This window comes from Schistocerca serialis, chromosome 6 (genome assembly GCF_023864345.2).
Source record: "Schistocerca serialis cubense isolate TAMUIC-IGC-003099 chromosome 6, iqSchSeri2.2, whole genome shotgun sequence".
Classification (NCBI taxonomy): Eukaryota; Metazoa; Arthropoda; class Insecta; order Orthoptera; family Acrididae; genus Schistocerca; species Schistocerca serialis.
The window spans coordinates 492,216,685-492,235,325 of record NC_064643.1 but is presented as its reverse complement, the minus strand read 5'-3'; the positions used below and the strand labels follow the sequence as shown (position 1 = coordinate 492,235,325).

General features: G+C 44.2%; 1 protein-coding gene across 1 annotated transcript in view; it reads left to right on the top strand.

Moving 5' to 3' along the window:
• The window catches only part of LOC126484950 (uncharacterized protein KIAA1522-like), a 488,837-nt gene that overhangs the window by 351,779 nt on the left and 118,417 nt on the right, over positions 1–18,641 (top strand). Inside the window, exons 7-10 of the mRNA XM_050108551.1 lie at positions 3,287–3,641; positions 4,681–4,980; positions 7,155–7,399; positions 15,233–15,398. Coding sequence (XP_049964508.1) covers positions 3,287–3,641; positions 4,681–4,980; positions 7,155–7,399; positions 15,233–15,398 — 1,066 coding nt within the window. The remainder of the gene's footprint in view (positions 1–3,286; positions 3,642–4,680; positions 4,981–7,154; positions 7,400–15,232; positions 15,399–18,641) is intronic.

The window sequence follows — 18,641 nt, the reverse complement described above, 5'->3', positions numbered from 1 at the left end:
AAAATTAACACACATGATTGTAATCACATGGGGTTTTATTAGAACCACCCCATATTGCCAGACGCGTGAAAGATCTCCTTCACGCGTCGTTTGGTGATGATCGTGTGCTGAGCCGCCACTTTCGTCATGCTTGGCCTCCCAGGTCCCCAGACCTCAGTCCGTGCGATTATTGGCTTTAGGGTTACCTGAAGTAGCAAGTGTATCGTGATCGACCGACATATCTAGGGATGCTGAAAGACAAGATCCGACGCCAGTGCTTCACCATAACTCAGGACATGCTTTACAGTGCTGTTCACAACATTATTCCTCGACTACAGCTATTGTTGAGGAATGATGGTGGACATATTGAGCATTTCCTGTAAAGAACATCATCTTTGTTTGTCTTACTTTGTTATGCTAATTATTGCTATTCTGATCAGATGTATCGCAACCATCTGTAGGACATTTTTTTAACGTTTGTATTTGTTTGGTTCTAATAAAACCCCATGCCATTTCAAGCAAGTGTGTCAATTAGTACCTCTCTATCTACATTATTCCATGATTTATTCTGTTTTCAAATTTGTACTGACTTTTTGATCACCCGGTACTTACAAATAAAACAGTCTACATGGTGCCTTACAACAAGACCATACGGCAAGTCGATTTTTGCATTTCATTTTTTTTTTAATTTTTATTTTATGTGAAGCTCAGAACTCAAATATCAGCCCCGCAAAACAGTTCAATGCACCTCTAAAAAATTCTAGAGAAAATCGACTTTGAAGTTTACCGGGTGTAATTAGTACCCTAAACCAAGGAATATTCTTTCGATGGGAGGTGTGAACTGTGGTAGAACGTTCATGTGCCAAATTCGATTGCTGGCCGACGCAAATTTTTTAACAAAGGTGCACGTTCAACGAGTATTTTCGTGAAGGGTAAAGACACATGAAGATGAAAACAAAATATTTGCAATGTATTTTATTTAAATAATCTTTATTAGTAACTTTTTACAAGTACTCGATAATTTAGAAGTTACATTGAGGTGACAAAAGTCGTGGGATACATCCTAATCACGTGTCGGCCCTGCTTTTGCCTGGCGTAGTGCAGAGACTCGTGCGGCATAGACGCAACAAGTCGCTGGAAGTCGCCTGCAGAAATACTGAGCCATGCTTGCCTCTATAGCCATCCATAATTGTGAAGGTGCTGCCGGTGCAGGATTTTGTGCACGACCTGACCTCTCGATTACGTCCCATAAATGTTCGATAGGGTTCTTGCCGGGCGATCTGGCTGGCCAAATCATTCGCTCAAACAGTCCAGAATATTCTTCAAACCCATGGCGAACAGTTGTGGCCCGTGACAAGGCGCATTGCCATCCATAAAAATTCCATCGCTGTTTGTAAACTTGAAGTTCATGAATGGATCCAACTGGTCTCCAAGAAGCCAAACATAAAAAATTCTTCCCATATAAACACAGCCCATACAATTATGGAGCCACCACCCGCTTGCACAGTGTCTTATTGACAACTTGGGTCCATGGCTGTCACACACTCCAACCCTAGCATCTGCTCTTACCAAATGAAATCGGGTCTCATCTGAGCAGTACACAGTTTCCCAGTCGTCTAGGAACCAACCGATACGGTTAAGAGCCCAGGAGAGGCGCTGCAGTCGATTTCTTGCTGTTACCAAAGGCACTCTCGTCGGTCGTCTGCTGCCATAGACCATTAACGCCAAATTTCGCCGCAATGTCTTCACGGATACGTTCTGCGGTCATTTCACGCAGTGCTGATTGTCTGTTAGCACTGACAACTCTACGCTGCTCTCGATAGTGAAATGCAGGCCGTCGGCCAAACGTTGCCCGTCGTGAGAGGTAATGCCTGAAATTTGGTATTCTCGGCACACTCTTGACACTGTGGATATTGGAATATTGAATCGCCTAACAATTTCCGAAATGGAGTGTCCCATACGTCTAGCTGCAATCACCATTCCGCGTTCAAAGTCTGTTAATACCCGTCGTGCGGTCATAATCACGTTGGAAAACTCTCCACATGAATCACCTGAATACAAATAACAGCTACGCCAAAGCACTGCCCTTTTATACCTTGTGTACGCGATACTACTGCCATCTGTATATGTGCATATCGGCCGCGCGGAGTGGCCGCGCGGTTAGAGGCGCCAAGTCACTCACTGCGCGGCCTCTCCCGCCGGAGGTTCGAGTCCTCCCTCGGGCTTGGGTGTGTGTGTTGTTCTCATTGTAGGTTAGTTTAAGTAGTGTGTAAGTCTAGGGACCGATGACCTCTGCAGTTTGGTCCCATAAGAACTCACACACATTTATGTGCATATTGTTATACCACGACTTCTGACACTTTAGTGTATGACACTCCGATTTTGGTATTTTTTTTTTTTTTTTTATTTTTATGGTACGTGCAATTAAGAACTCAAACATCAACTCCACAAAGCAGTTCAGTACAGCTCTCAAAAATTCTCTATTTTGAAGTTTAACTAGCATAATTAATACACTAAACCAACAACGATTCTTTCGATCTAATGTGTGAGTCTATGGCAGAATTTTCACGTGCCAAGTGGGGGTCAACCAGGATCTATTGCTGGCTGATGCACATTTTTAAACAAACAACGAGCATTTCCGTGAAGGATAAAAATTTGAATTAAATTTTTTTCTTCTGCAAATGCAGATGAAAAAAATTCAATTCAAATTTTTTAAAATTTAAATAATGTTTATTGACAATCTCTTATACGAGGTCGATAATTTAAAATTTATATTTGAAACGAAAACTAATTTCTTAATGTGTGATAAGTAGATAAAAATAAGAAGTGCTTTTTTTCGTACAAAAGACAAATATTTGTGTGTCAATTAGCACTCATTTGATGAATTTTATCTTTAAATGATGTAGGTATTCCAACTGGACAGGAAAAACAATAACATGTGTACCAACAAGATAAAAAAGCTTTTAAAACCGGATGTATAAAGCCCGCGAAATTAAAACAAATCCCGGTACTTTTTGATCAAACTTTGCATATCTCGTTCCTATCCGTTCCCTGATGTTGTGGAGCAAGGTATAGACTCTCCTCCCCTTATAACAGCTATTCCATTCCCGTTGCCAGCTATCTGTCCGCTTGTCTCTTCTTTAGTCCTCTGATACGATAGTGATCTTGTCCACCCTTCCCATCTTGAGTCAGTAAACTGCGGCGCGATGTCCGTTGGTACAGTTACCGGGTGGATTCCAAAGATCTGGACTCACAAAGTGTGGCTGAGCGACACACAACGTGACCTAACCCACTCATTTCACTGCAGGCCGGCAGCGCCCACGCCGGAAGGGACGCCGCCAACGCTGCGCAAGGCGTCCGCCCCCGCGGCTGCCCCCGCCTTCGTCGTTCGGAGACTGGTGCAACAGTCTCCGCCTCCACCGCCGCCGAGGAGAGGCTCCACTCCGCCGCCCACCACACCGCCGCCCCCACCGCCGCCCCCGCTTCCGCCTCCGCCACCGCCGCCGCAGCGCTACTACCACCAGCAGCAGCAGCTCAGCCCGCTGCTAGAAGCCGCGCCTGCCCCCGGCCCGAGCATCCACCGGCCGCCACCGCCGCCCCCACAGCCGCCCTCCGGTGGACACCACCAGCACCACCATACGCCGACGCCCATTCCATCACCCGTAAGTCTCGTGCCCCAGTAACCTTCACACGAAGTCGCAGTACCTAATGATTAGCTTAGTGGTTTATGTGAACTGACAATGTTAATCACAAATCAAATGTTGTTACAGTGCCCATTTTGCCACACATGTGAGCACTGTAACAACATTTGATTAGTGATTAACGTTGTCAATTTACATAACAAACAGTAGGGTTTGTTATTTAACTAGGTCGACTTAGCTCTAAAAAATATGACGATGTGTAATGAGTATCACACACTGAACCACATTTTAGAGAGATCTGAAGAAGCCTCGGTAATGAGCTGAATCCGGTACTAAGTAAATGAAATATACGATATTGACGTAGTTTTTTTTATCCACATACGTTTTAAATCATAACTCCACCCGTTGACAATGTCGGAAAAAAGCCCTGATTTTTTTTGTTAATGTAGTCAGTAGCCACTACCGTTAAGCGTTTGTTGACGATTCTGTCAACAGTTGTGGTACTTATATTAGGCAACTAGTTTCAAATCTTACAGTCTCATTGTCAAGCATGGCCTACTGATGCTGCACTGACAGCACTTGGTCTTAATAATAATTGGCCACACATGTTTTATAAATGTCTGCAGAATAAATGTCACGAACCACACGTACCTTTTGGTAAGATATTTATTAATAAGGTCAGGCAATGTCAGAGCAGCCTCAGAGGGCGAGGTCTGAAAATGAACCTGTAACGTTTGAAACTAGTTGCCGAACCCAAAAACTGCAACTGTTGACAGGATCTTTAGCAAACGCTTTAAGAAATTTGATAGAGTTGCTGGTTCCACGTCAGCAAAATATGCAACTGAAAGATTTCTCTTTTTTAGTACAGCCGGTGGCCCGTCCTGTTAGTGTATACCTTAGATCTCAGTGTATCTCTGACTTTTACTATTTGTGTAAACATCGACCTTTCCTGTTTGTGTATCACGTGGACTTTACTGTTAGTGCGCCCTTAGACCTGCGCTACTAGCACAGCCCTGGCCATTGTTGTCAGTGCAGCCCCTGGCCCTTACTGTTTGCGTAGGTCCACCCACTGCCACTCGCGCCTTCACCTTCGCCGTCGCCCACGCCGCTGAGCTACTCGCGGACTCTGCAACCGTCCCCTCCACCGCCAGTGACGCCCCGCAGTTCGACGCCTCCGGCGCTGCCCCCACGCCCCCACACGCCTCCCACGCCGCCCCCTCGCGGCCAGACTGACGCCCGCCGCCAGCAGTTCCTTACGTCGCAGCTGCAGGGCACAAAATCTCCCACCACCACCGCCACTACTGCTACCGCTGCCGTTGCAGACGACGAAGAGGCAGCGGAAGCCAGGGACACCTTCCAGGTGCGTCTCTTCGTGCAGTGTTGTTACTTCTTTATTTTGACAATTATTATTGTTTTATTTGTCCTGTATTAATTGACGAGAGTCACATACAACCTTCAGTTCCATTTCTTTATTCATTGCGGCATATTTAAATTTCTTCCATGTTCTTTGTCTTTATTCCGTCCATCCTTTATTTACATCAGTATCATAAAATTATTATTTAATTCGTAATATCGTTTTAATCTGCCATTTACTATTCTTAAGTATTGTTTCTTTCTAGACTGTTCTTTTATTACTCAAACCATAGGTGGTTTCTTTCTTTAGAAATACTGAAATACATATTTTGTTAATCCACTGTTAATCATTCATGAAAGGAAACTAAATGACAAGGCGATCTTGCACAGTGAATTTGCAGCGGAAGATATGTCGTGTCAGAGATGTGCAAGAATAATGTTTCTTTCATGAAATCAAAGGAACACACGCTACTTACTAATGGATCGAAAATAAAGAGTCCCGAGTCCTTTTGTGGATGAGGACCTTTTGCGTCTAGGTTCCCGTCTGCTATAAGCCAAATGAACCGTCGAGGAACGACATCCTCTTATCGTGGACAGAAAAAAAAGCACTCCGTCCTCAGGCCACGAGTGGCCTACCGGGACCATCCGACCGCCGTGTCATCATCGGTGGAGGATGCGGAGAGGAGCGGCGTGGGGTCAGCGCACCGCTCTCCCGGTCGTAACATGGTATTCTTGACCGAAGCCGCTACTATTCGGTCGAGTATCTCCTCAATTGGCATCACGAGGCTGAGTGCACCCCGAAAAATGGCAACAGCGCATGGCGGCCTGGATGGTCACCCATCCAAGTGTCGACCACGCCCGACAGCGCTGAACTTCGGTGATCTCACGGGAACCGGTGTAACCAATGCGGCAAGGCCGTTGCCTTCTATCGTGGACAGAAACTACCATTTAATGTGGCTTTTAATTCTACATACTAAGATCCGTTTGCATCATCTTGGGTTCAGAATCACGCTGCCAGACCTTGGTTTCTCCTTCTGGATATACATGTCTGCAATGCCATAAAAAATTTTACACGTCGCTGCCTCTCAGGTAGAAAACCACTGGTAAAGAAATGGTGACAGGGACCGAGCAACTAATCGTAACTGGCTTGACGAGAGAATTCAGATGCCATCACAAACAGAAGATTTTTGGAAGCGCTGGACGAAAGAGTATCTCATGATCATGCACAGTTTCCGCCAAGTGAGGATGCAAGATAGGTGAAAATCCATGTTGGGGGCGTCGTCCTTCCGCAAGAAGTACTTCTTCCACAGCACATTACGGAAGAAGGCAGAGATGGAGTCCCATGCACAGCCATCCTTGTCACTGCCGGTGGAAGACTCCTTGCCATGCCCGTCCAGATGTTCATACCCTAAAGGAAGACCAAGGCGGGGAGAATGTGGCGGCATCATTAAATGACAACTCTGCATTTGGATCTGTATTCAGCATTTGTAACTGAAAGTATTATGTAACATCGTTGATCTGCAATTTATGTGCAAATAAGTTCGGATGTTAACATAAAATCACTCTCTTATTGCTCCCCCAGGCGATTTCCCAGGAAAAATCTCAGGGCTCTTCGATTGCTTTCCTTGGAATTTGTAAGTTTTGATTGGAAGTCGAAGAGTTTTTCAAAGACAGAGATGAGTTAATGATTTACAGCATTGTAATAGTAATCGTTGTACCTAATATGCGCTACATAGCTCATTTCAGACATATCCTGCTTGGTTCTGCCAATTCCACTAACGTTACAGTGATCATCAACACGTGTTAAGACATCTTATGCAGGATGAGAGAGCGAGAGATGAGTGGACAGTAGAGAGATTATGGATTCGGGGTTGAGAGAGCGGCAGGTAAGCACTGCAGAAACATTCCATGTTGTTAAGCATTATAAGGTGTTACTGTGCAGAACAACAAACAAAAAAACTATTTCGCTACTGATGAATGGGCCACCTACAGTCTGGAGACGAGTTTTGCCATTCAGCGTTATTCTAGTAAGACATACGGAACAAGTCTAACTCTCGTCAGCCATCAGAAGTTCACAGAAGTGAACTGGCTTCGCGGAGACGCCTGCTGTAATGTACCTGCCACCGCCTACTGTGTAGACTATTTGCCGTACATTGGTGACGGTTGGGTTGCCTGCTTCAGGAGGACCCGACGCGCTGTCCGTCGCCGCGGAGGCAATCCCAGCAGCAGGTGCAGCAGCAGCTGCAGCTGCAGGCGCAGCAGCAGGCGGCGAGCCGGCGGCGTTTCCGACTGGTGCGGCTGCTGCGCGAGACGGCGCCCGGCCGCGCCGCGGAGCTTGGCATCTCGCTGCGACAGCTGATCGAGCCTCCGTCGGCAACGCCGCGCTACCTCGTAACGCACATCGCGCCCGGCAGCGTGGCCGACAGGTACCTGCAGAGAGCCACCTAGTGTATCTGATTTTTCCAAAACATATACCAATTACGGCGTAGCGCTACCTAAATAGGGAACGCTTTCGTCATTTACAATGGTATACATATCAATATTCGAAAATTTAGAAAATTTTTTGATAATGTTGACTGGAATATTCGAAATTCTGCATCTAGCAGGGAGGAAATAAAGGGAGTGAAGTGTTATCTACAACATGTATCGAAATAACAGTGCTCAAAAGACGTGAAAGGGAGGTAGTGCTTGAGAAGGAATAGAGGCAGGGTTTATATTATCCCCAATGTTATCCAACCTGACCAATGAGCAAGCTATGAAGCAAAGTTCAGGGCGAAGAAATCAAAACTTCGACGTTTGCCGACGACATTGTAAACTGTCAGAGTTGGCAAATGACTTTGAGGAGCAGTTCAACGGAATTTTGAGTGTAAAAAATGAACGTCAAAGAAATTAACTGTGGTAATGACGAGTAGTCGAAATAAATCTGGTGAAGCTAAAGGAGTTATGTTAGGAAATGAGACACTAAAAGCAGCAGATGTCTTTTGCAATTTGGGCATTAAAATGACACGATGGCCGAATCAGACAGCTTATGAAATGCAGACTGGCATTAGAAATAAAAGTGTTCCTGAGGGCATCTGTCCAGATTGTGGCGTTCTGTGAAAGTGTACATGTATGACAAATAGTTTAGACTAGGAAATAATAGATGTTTTTGAAATATTGTGCCACGTAAGATCGCTAAAGAATAGACAAGTGACTGGGTGACTGATAAGGTGGTCCCGGATCGAACTGGGGAGAAAACCATTCATGGCACAACTTGATCAAAAGGAGGACTCGGTTGATAAGACATATCCTAAGACATCAAGGAATCACCAGTTCATGATCTTTCGGTTAACGTTGCTGACTGGATCACGTGGGCACAAGTTCCATTACCGGCCGGGTCGAGGACCTTCTCCGCTCAGGATAGGGTGTGCGAGTTGTCCTGACCATCATTTCATCATCATCGACGTGAAAGTCTTCGAAATGGTGACAAATAAAGACCTGCACCAGGCGCGCGATCTCCGCGAACTCCCTGGAAGGAACTCCCAGCCAAATATTAAATTAATATATTTTATATTTTTGGGACTCGTCAGTTTAATACTGGTAAGAAGTGTGTGTGCGCTTAGAGCGGAGGGGGAGGGGGGGGGGGATCAAACTGCTGGAACCAACGGCTTCAATACCCTAAGAACGTCCAAATGGGTGTAGGATGGAGTAGTTACACAGAGATGAAGAGGCTTAGAGGCTTACACAGGGTAGATTAGTGTGGAGAACAGCTTCAAACCAGTCCTCGAATTGTAAATCACATAACACACAATTCTTACTTCCGCTAAGCATAACTAATAGGTAACACATGAGTATGTCAGTTAATGTACCTTGATATAGTTTTTCAACTAGAGAAGGAAATAGGATTTAAATGCATCTCCATGTGTATCTGGATTTGCAGGAGTGGGGGTCTCAATTTAATCAATCGAAGTACATTATAAATAAATGTGTTAGATTCGAAATCAGCCGTCTGTATAATTTTTAAAGTATAAATGGAGTTGAAGGGAATGTTATCATAATTAACAATGAGTGAGAGTCTACCATGGAACAGTGTACGCAGAAGGTATCACATAGCACAGAATGAAATAAAGCACAAGGCAGCAATTTCACTTAGGAAAATGCTTAGAAAACTTCTTTCCTTTTCTATATTTTACTCTCAGCACTCACAATTGCTGTCATTACCTGTTTACGAGTATGCCTCCGTATTTCTCACGAAAATCATACTTTTTAAACAGTTAGTAAGGGTAAATACAGGAATTAGTGTTGACTCTATGAACAAAACGCTTTATCAGAAAATTCGGATTAACCACTTCTCACTGACAACACTGTCCATAGAGCGTCTGATGGTATCTCATTAAGAAGTCGAAACCGGTTATGGTATAGTTTTTGTGAGCCGAGACTGAAAAATTAAATAAAACAATCTGATTTTCATTTAAGGCATATTATACATTTGTGGTTATTGTCTGGGAGAGCGTACAGTTTTGGAAATGTCACATATGATTTAATACCAACTGTTACATTTCTTTGGCATCCTGCTGCCCTGATCTGTTAGGCTATGTGACATGTATTCCATACTTCAGTTAATATCGTTAATCTCAGCAGCACTGGACCAGTGTTTGTATGAGAGGCATAGACACTTTGAGACGAGAGTAAAAGATGTTTTTTTTTTTCCGCGAGCTCACACCATGTACGCATGTGCGTTACAAGTCGCTATTCCGTATTTCCATTACAATACCTTTACCTTTTCAGAGGGCGGTACAAGAGACATCATTATTCAACAGAGTTACAGAAACAGAATTTGGATCAAACACCTTTATACACACATATATTTCCTTCCGACGGATTTCAAAGATAGACCGCGTTTCCCGTACAATGGCTAGTGGCGTTCAATGACCTACCTTCCATCTCGCCTTTAAAGCACTGTACTCTGAACATCTTTGCTGCCTCGAAAGGGTACCGCTGAATTATCGATTGGCTGCTGTCAGTTACGAGATTCTTGAGCGTTTGTGATTACAGTGCATCACAGGGAAACACAAATCCATTTTGCGCCGTGTAAGATTCGCTGTAAACTAGCTTGCTGGTTCACGTAACAGCTCCCAAGCGGGCTTCCATCGACGATGAAACTACTTCCCTGCAGAGAGCTTCATCTACTTTCGCGTGAGAGCTCCGGTGTTTTTGGCCTTGTGGGATTCTGTGAATGCTACCTGTTCTGGCAGTCAGTACTACTGTCTACGTCTGGAAGGCGCGGCCTCATCACAAGTGCATCCACGCTAGGGAGGCACTCATCTAGGAAATAACCTCAAAGTGCGTCTTAGTTGCCATAGGTATCTCCACAGTGGAAAAAAAAGCATTGTTGTTTTAAATGATACATATAGGGGAGAGTCTTTACATTTTGAGAAACCTCCCAGTTCTAACAAACAACAGTAATTCAAAAAATGGTTCAAATGGCTCTGAGCACTATAGGACATAACATCTATGGTCATCAGTCCCCTAGAACTTAGAACTACTTAAACCTAACTAACCTAAGGACATCACACACATCCATGCCCGAGGCAGGATTCGAACCTGCGACCGTAGCAGTCGTGCGGCTCCGGACTGAGCGCCTAGAGCCGCTAGACCACCGCGGCCGGCAAACAACAGTAATTGAAGCGGACATTTTACAGCCAAACTATTTTCATTAGGCCTTACATAATGAGTCTCCTTTGCCATACGAGCTGGCCGTCGCAGCTTACTACTAGACAACAATCAAGCACGTCAACCTGAAAACTTACGGCGAATCTCACTCAATGTGAGACGGGTTCTAGGTAACTGTTTCATTGTGTGAAAGGAAAGATAGGAGGAAGGAAGGTTATGGCTGAATGTCATTGACGGGACGTATTACACTATTCTACGTAGTACCTCTCTTCATCCTTTTTTTTCTTTCGTTTCTTCCTTTCTTCTTACAATACACAGAAGACCAACTGATCCATAATTGTATCTCTCACTAGCGCAGTGCGGATTGTAATTAATAATACAATAGTAATAAAAGAGAGTGAAGTACCTGGAAGGGGAGGAGGAAGGGATATAAATCTTCATTGCTTTAGAGAGTATGTGATGTTATTCCGGTGATTACAATATCGAGTCAAATTTACGAAACACTCGGCATTATGAAACCATTTATCAGTGTGACGTTGCGTCCCTCTGGCCTGGATGAGTGCACTGATTAGGTTAGGAAGGGTGTTGTGAAACCATTGTATGCTCTCTTGAGGATGACAGCCCCAACTGCTTTAATTGGTTTTTGATATCCTAGATACTGGCACTGGGTTAGAGTCGACGTGTGAGCTCGTCCCACACATGTTCTAATGAGGACCGAGCTGCGGACCTTGTAAGACACGGGAGTACCTCAACATCACGCACACGGCTTCTAGAGACACGTGCCATTTGTCGATGACCATAGACCTTTTGGCACCATGATACTGTCGCATGAGACGTAGCACATTGCGACGCAAGATGCACGTGAAGTACAGTTGTGCTCTCAGTTTTCCCTAAATCACTATCAGCCATGACGTGAAGTCACACCCGACCGCTCCCTCCCCATAACACAACGCCAGGAGTAACACGGATAAGCCTCTCCAGAACATGGGAAGAATCTAATATCTCCCCATATAGCCTCCATGCTTGGCGACGATAGTATTCGGATTAACACAGAACCGTGATTTATCGCTGAACACAATGCGGTGCCATTCATCAGCATTCCATGGTTCTCAGTCACGGCACCACTCCAAATGCGATAGTTTGTGTTGCGGTGTTAACACCAGCATTCGCATGGGACTGTAATTCTCTAGTCCTGTTGCTGCTAGTCTCTCACCAAGCGCGAGGGATGACACATAATGTTGCAGGAGCCCATTTCTTGCTCTTTGATGACAGACGCTGAGTTTAAAGGGCTACGACGTCCTTGGTACATTATACAGCCATCCTCCCTCGAGGCAGTCAGACATAATCGACTGGGACATTGACGATGAGTATCTCTGCCCTCACGTTCTCATAGAGTCACACGTCAGGCCACTGGCACAACCAAACTCCCCACAAAACTAAATGCTGCACGATTCGATCTGCCCTCCAAATGGAGACCCACAGTAAGGCTCCTTCAAACTCCGTCATCTGCTGGTAACGCTGCCTCACCCGAGTAGGGGGCATAGTCGTGTCCTTGAAAGTGGTTACTCAACATCTGATGCCTTCACGCTAGTTATACAATGTGAGTCACTAACTATTGCCACCTAGGATAACTCCGAAAGTATGATTGCACCTGAAAAGTTTGTGAGACAAACGCTGCATGGGATAACGGGGTTCATAATATGACGTCGGTTTTTTGTTGTTGGGTGGGGTCGCGTCAGAGATATGAAGGTCAACTTTGTCTTTTTAAAGTGGATGCTGTAGTTTGGTACTTATTTTCTGATAGCTGCTACCGAGACGAATCCAGTGATGTGTAACAGTAAGGTCTTTGAAGGTCAACGAAGTTCAAAAAGGTGGCATGAACGTCCGTTTACAGAAGGTGTTCGAAGTGATGACCATTGGTGTCAATGCAGTGCTGCAATATTCGTTTTATGGACTGAGTGGTATTCCTTATCACTTCAGCACTTATCGAAGTACATGCTCTGACAATTCTCTTTCGTATATCATTCAAATAGTAAATATTCTCCGAATACGGCGTATCCATCTCACACCATTGACATGTAAACACCATTCCACGGTGTCGCAGTACAGCACTAATAGGAACGGTAAGGCTAGTGTCGTCGAATCAAGCGAATGTGAATGATGTATTCCTTCGAAGAACAAGTCGATATGCTTCTCATTTACGGAGAATGCCAACGAAATTTAGTGAGAGCTAGAGACTTATACGCTGAAAGGTATCCTCAGCGTACTCAACCTACAAGTCGTACATTTAAATATGTGTATGATAAATTGGAAACAACTGGATCTTTAACGAATCGTAAAGATATCCGGCAACGGAAACTTACTAACGAGGAAACGGAAATTTTTACTCTTGCCACTGGTTCGAGATCCTTGTGTTAGTTAGTGTCAAATCGCAAGGGTATCTGGCATGAGCCTGAGTAGTATTGTTCGTGTTCTGCATCGCCATAAATTTCATCCTTACAATATCAGTCTCCACCAAGAATTAACCGTTACGGATTGTAAGCATCGCATTGAATTCTGCTGACTTGCTCAACTTCAGATTCAGAGGGATGACACCTTTATTAATTTGATTTTATTTACTGACGAGGCTTCATTAACCAACCATGGAAAAGTTAATTTGCATAACATGAATTATTGGACAACTGAAAATCCATGTCGGCAACGGCAAGTTGCACACCAAAAACCGTGGCCGGTGAGTGTATGGTGTGGTATTCTGGAGGACAGAATTATAGGCCCCTATTTCATCGAAGGAAATCTTAATGGTAGGAAGTACACCACACTCCTGCAAGAAACATTAGGTCTCTTATTGGAAGAAATACCTTTGGGAATAAGGAACAGAATGTAGTATCAATACGATGGATGTCCGGCACATTTTTCGCTGATGGCTAGAAATGAGTTGCAGAGACAATTCCCAAATCGTTGGTTTGGACGCGAAGGACATGTGTCGTGGCCGGCTCGCTCGCCAGATTTGACGCCTCTGAATTTTTTCTTGTGGGGATTGAAGATATGCGAGATAGAATTGCCAGAGCATGTGCTTCGATAAGTGCCGATGTGATGAGGAATACCACTCAATCCATGACAAGATGATAGCAACAACCCACTGATACCAATGGTCATCACTTCTAACACCTTCTGTAAATGGACGTTCATGCCACCTTTGTGACCTTGTTCACCTTCAAAACCCTTATCGTTACACATCATTGGATTCGGTTCGATAGATCAGAAAATAAGCACCAAACTATAGCATCCTATTATAAAAAAAATTGACCTTCATATCTCTGAAACGACCGCATTTAGCACCAAAAAACCAACGTCGTATTATGGCCCCCGCTGTCGCATGCAACCTTTCTCCCACAAACTTTTCCATTCCTGTCATACTTTCGGAGTTACTCTCGCTGGCAATGATCTGTTCATTTTTACTGGAGGACCCGTCCATTCCACGTAAACACAACCCACACCATTATGGGGCCATCACCAGCCTACAACCGGTCGGAGTGGCCGAGCGGTTCTAGGCGCTACGGTCTGGAACCGCGCGACCGCTACGGTCGCAGGTTCGAATCCTGCCTCGGGCATGGATGTGTGTGATGTCCTTAGGTTAGGTTTAAGTAGTTATAAGTTCTAGGGGACTGATGACCTCAAAAGTTAAGTCCCATAGTGCTCAGAGCCATCTGAACCATTTGAACCAGCCTGCATAGTGCTTTGTTGACAACTTGGGACCATGGCTTCGTGGGGTCTGTGTCACACTCGAACCCTACCATTAGCTCTAACCAACTGAAATCAGGATTCATCTGACCAGGCCAAGGTTTTTGACTCGCCTAGGGCCCAACCGATATGGTCTCGAGCCCGGTAGAAGCACTGCAGGCGATGTCGTGCTGTCAGAAAAGGCACTCGCGTCGGTTGTCTGCTGTCATAGCCCATTAACGCCACATTTCGCAACACTGTCCTAAAGGATACGTTCGTCGTACTTCCCACATTGATTTCTGCAATTATTGCAAGCAGTGTTGCTTGTCTTTTACCACTGACAAGTCAACGCAAATGCCACTGTTCTCGGTCGTTACCTGAAAGCCATCAGCAATGCGTTATACATGGTGAGGCTTAATGCCCGAAATGTCGTGTTCTCAGCACACTTTTGGCACTTTTGATCTCGTAATATTGAATTCCCTAACGATTTGCGAAATGGAAGGTCCCATGTATCTAGCTCCAACTACCATTCAAATTCTGTTAATGCCGGTTTTGCGGCCATATTCAAGTCGAGACCTTTTCACATGAGTCACCTGTGTACAAATGACAGATTTTACACCTTGTGTTCGCGATACTACCGCCGTCTGCATATCGGTATTACCCGACTTCTGCCATCTCATTGTAGTAAAATATTTCCAATGATGTAAAGAGGATTCAAGGAATGTAGCAGTAAAATATAGTCGTGAGGTATTTCACTCACTCCCTGAAGATGTGTATATCTGTATATAAACCTTACTCAGCATGGCAGGAGGTACAGTGGCTGTTTGACAGCTGAGGCAGTGGCGTTCACTTGACACAGAGGCGTGCACGTTCGCCACTTTGTGTAGGGACGGCCGGCTGCGCGTGGACGACGAGGTGGTGAACGTGGACGGGCGGCTGGTGCGCGGCCTCGCCACGCTGTCCGAGGCGCGGGCGCTGTTGGCGGACGCACGCCTGCCGGAGGTGGAGCTGGTGGTGGCGCGCGACGAGCAGCCGCCCCCGCCGCCCCCACCCGCCCCCGGGCAGCCACCTAGCCCGCCCCCTCGCGCCGCCAGTCCTTGTCCCAGCGGGCGCATCAGCCCGGCGCACTCTGAATACCACAGGGCACCTGGTGAGTACAGCCAGACAGTCTGTGGCACTACTGGAGTTACACTGGGAAATACACACTGGAGTACGCAGGGTTCTCTCCTCGTAGGAGGACGGAACCTCACTACAGACTCTGTACAAAGATAAATCGTAATTTCGAACGCGTCATTTTACGTTCACATTGCAAATTAATTTGTACATAACGTTACAATCTGAAAATTTCTACACATTTTTTAATTATATTTTTAAAGAAGAATGGAAAGACGATGTACATAAGTGAGTTAGTACTACCTTCCAACCACCTTTTCGCATTACAATAACAGAAATTCTTCAACGGAATAGAAGTTGTCCAGGAGAAACTTTCTCAATTTGTTTTTAAATTTTACTTTCCTGTCTGTCAGACATTTTATATCACTGGGTAAAGCATCAAAAATTTTGGTTTCAGCGCCTCTTTTTGTGCTAAAGTCAACCTTAATGTTGAGGTAATCAATTTCATTTTTCATTCTGGTACTGTAATTGTGTACAGCATTACTCCATTTGAACTGTATTGGATTATTTACAACAAACTTCATGAGGGAATAAATATATTGTGACGCAGTAGTCAGAATGCTCAACTCCTTGAACAGATGTCTACAAGATGTTAGTGGATGAGTACCATATATTATTCTTACGGCACATTTTTGAGCAACGAAGACTCTTTTTTACAGATGAGTTATCCCAGAACATTACTGAATGAAAACAAGCAAAATTTGTTTACCTACTGCTTTGCCTCTCCCCAAGATTTGCAATGATCCTAAGAACAAATGTGGCTGAAATAATTTGTTTAAGGGATCCAAAATGTGCTATTTAATATTAAATTCTCATCGCAATGAACACCTAAGAATTTTGAATTTTCCACCCTATCAGTTATTTTCTCAGCATGTGCTGCACTCATTACTGGTGTAGTACCTCTAGATGTTCAGAACTGAATGTGCTGAGTCTTTTTTAAAATTTAGAGTGATATCATTCGCAGAATACCAGGCAACTATACTTTTAAGAACTTTGTTTACCATTACTTCTGTTTCTAATTGTATGCTTGGGTGGGTCGATCCAATACTAGTGTCATCTGCCAAAAGAAGTAATTCTGCTCATCGTATATAAGACGGAGATTCCTTTACAGCTATGACGAATAATAGTGGACCTAACACTGAGCCTTGGGGAACACCGTACGTGATTTCTCACCAGTAAGACTTACGTCCCTGGACAATATTGGTCGAATCACTAAGTACAACTTTCGCTATCTTTTGGTTAGATATGACAACCATCTGCATCCATGACAGCCTGAACCGAACTAGAGATACCATTTCTTAATTGTTATCAGCACTTTTCGAATATGGAATGATCAGCTGTTGTGACACAGTTTGTGCACAATCTGTTCAGTATTCTCAGCCCTGAAAACAGTAACTTCCTCATCTATTTGTGGCGCAGTCGGCCTTTCCCAGAAGCAACTCCCAAATCGTCAGTTGATTCGAATTTCGGTTTATGTTCTTCAATCCCAGTGCAGGAAGAGGGCCTCTTCGTATTCCTTTAATGCGCGAAGAGCAGTAGCACTATTACCACCAGAGCCGGCCGAAGTGGCCGTGCGGTTAAAGGCGCTGCAGTCTGGAACCGCGAGACCGCTACGGTCGCAGGTTCGAATCCTGCCTCGGGCATGGATGTTTGTGATGTCCTTAGGTCAGTTAGGTTTAACTAGTTCTAAGTTCTAGGGGACTAATGACCTTAGCAGTTGCGTCCCATAGTGCTCAGAGCCATTTGAACCATTTTTGAACCATTACCACCAGGCCCCGCCCCCGTCGATCGTTTGAGACGGGACGTAAAACATTTTTAAAAATTAATTTTTCAAAAATATGTTCATTTTGTAGCGCATATCTTTCTGAAGAATTTGGTACCTAAAACATATACGTTCGAGGAAATATAAGACATTTTATTTGGTCTTAAGTGTGTCAAAGTCCCACACCTATTCACACAACACTCTTCTATCGCACCTCGCTGTATTTCGCTCTGCGGAATTGGGACGTGTGTATTTTGTAATAGAAACCATCAAACCTATATTCAGGACAGTGGAAATTGAAATGTCTTGCGGCACCTCTCCTGCTCCCATTTGGCCTGTTTCACCGCCCTTTAAAAAAACGCACCATTCATACTGACTGAGATTATTTGTAAGCAGGAGAATAAACACTCTTCAGAAAATTTGCACTCTTTATTGCGTATTAGCTAATAACTTTCTCCTTTGTGTGGCATAAAATTAGATATAGGAAACAAAAAACCAGTAAAGACAAGAGACAAGCAAGACAGTACATATTTCTTCAATTTTTTCCCCCTCTAATCTTGCTATAGCTTCACAAGGCATTCTTTCCTTTCTGCGAAAGAATCTATTACCTCATCAAAATTCGTTACACGTTTTGCTACATAAAATTCTAAAAGTCGTTGTCTGACATTGAAAAAGCTGTTAATACAAATATTACCCATGACAGGTGTGGTTTCTCGATTTGATTACGTCTATTTTGTCACTGTCTGCTAGATAAAATGAAATTGGCCTTTCTAATATTGCAACAGTTGTAAAATGGCCATTTTTATCTAGCTCATACATTAATAATACGATAGCATATAATTCACGAAGTACCAATATCAAATGCCTATTGGGCATTATGTTAGGAAATAGTTTCAAATTTCATTCACACGCTCCAGTTTCTCAAGCACGAGATCGAAAACTAGTAGCACGAAATTCATATATAAATATGTAATCGTCTTATTCTTCCATATAATTTGTGTCATGTCCTTCCTCGTTCTAATAGACAGCCTTGTTATCATTAATTCTGTAACTGTTTCTGCCATTCTCAAAACACCGAGCGAGGTGGCATAGTGGTTAGCACACTGGACTCGCATTCGAGAGGACGATGGTTCAAACCCGCGTCCAACCATCCTGGTTTAGGTCTCCAGTGATTTCCCTAAATCGCATCAGTCAAATGCCGGGATGGTTCCTTTGAAAGGACACGGCCGACTTCCTTCCCCACCCTTCCCTAATCCGATGGGACTGATTACCTTGCTGTCTAGTCCGCTCCCCTAAATCAGTCAGTCAACCAACCATTCTCAAAACTTATTCTCCGTTAAGTTCACTAAACTTGTCACAAT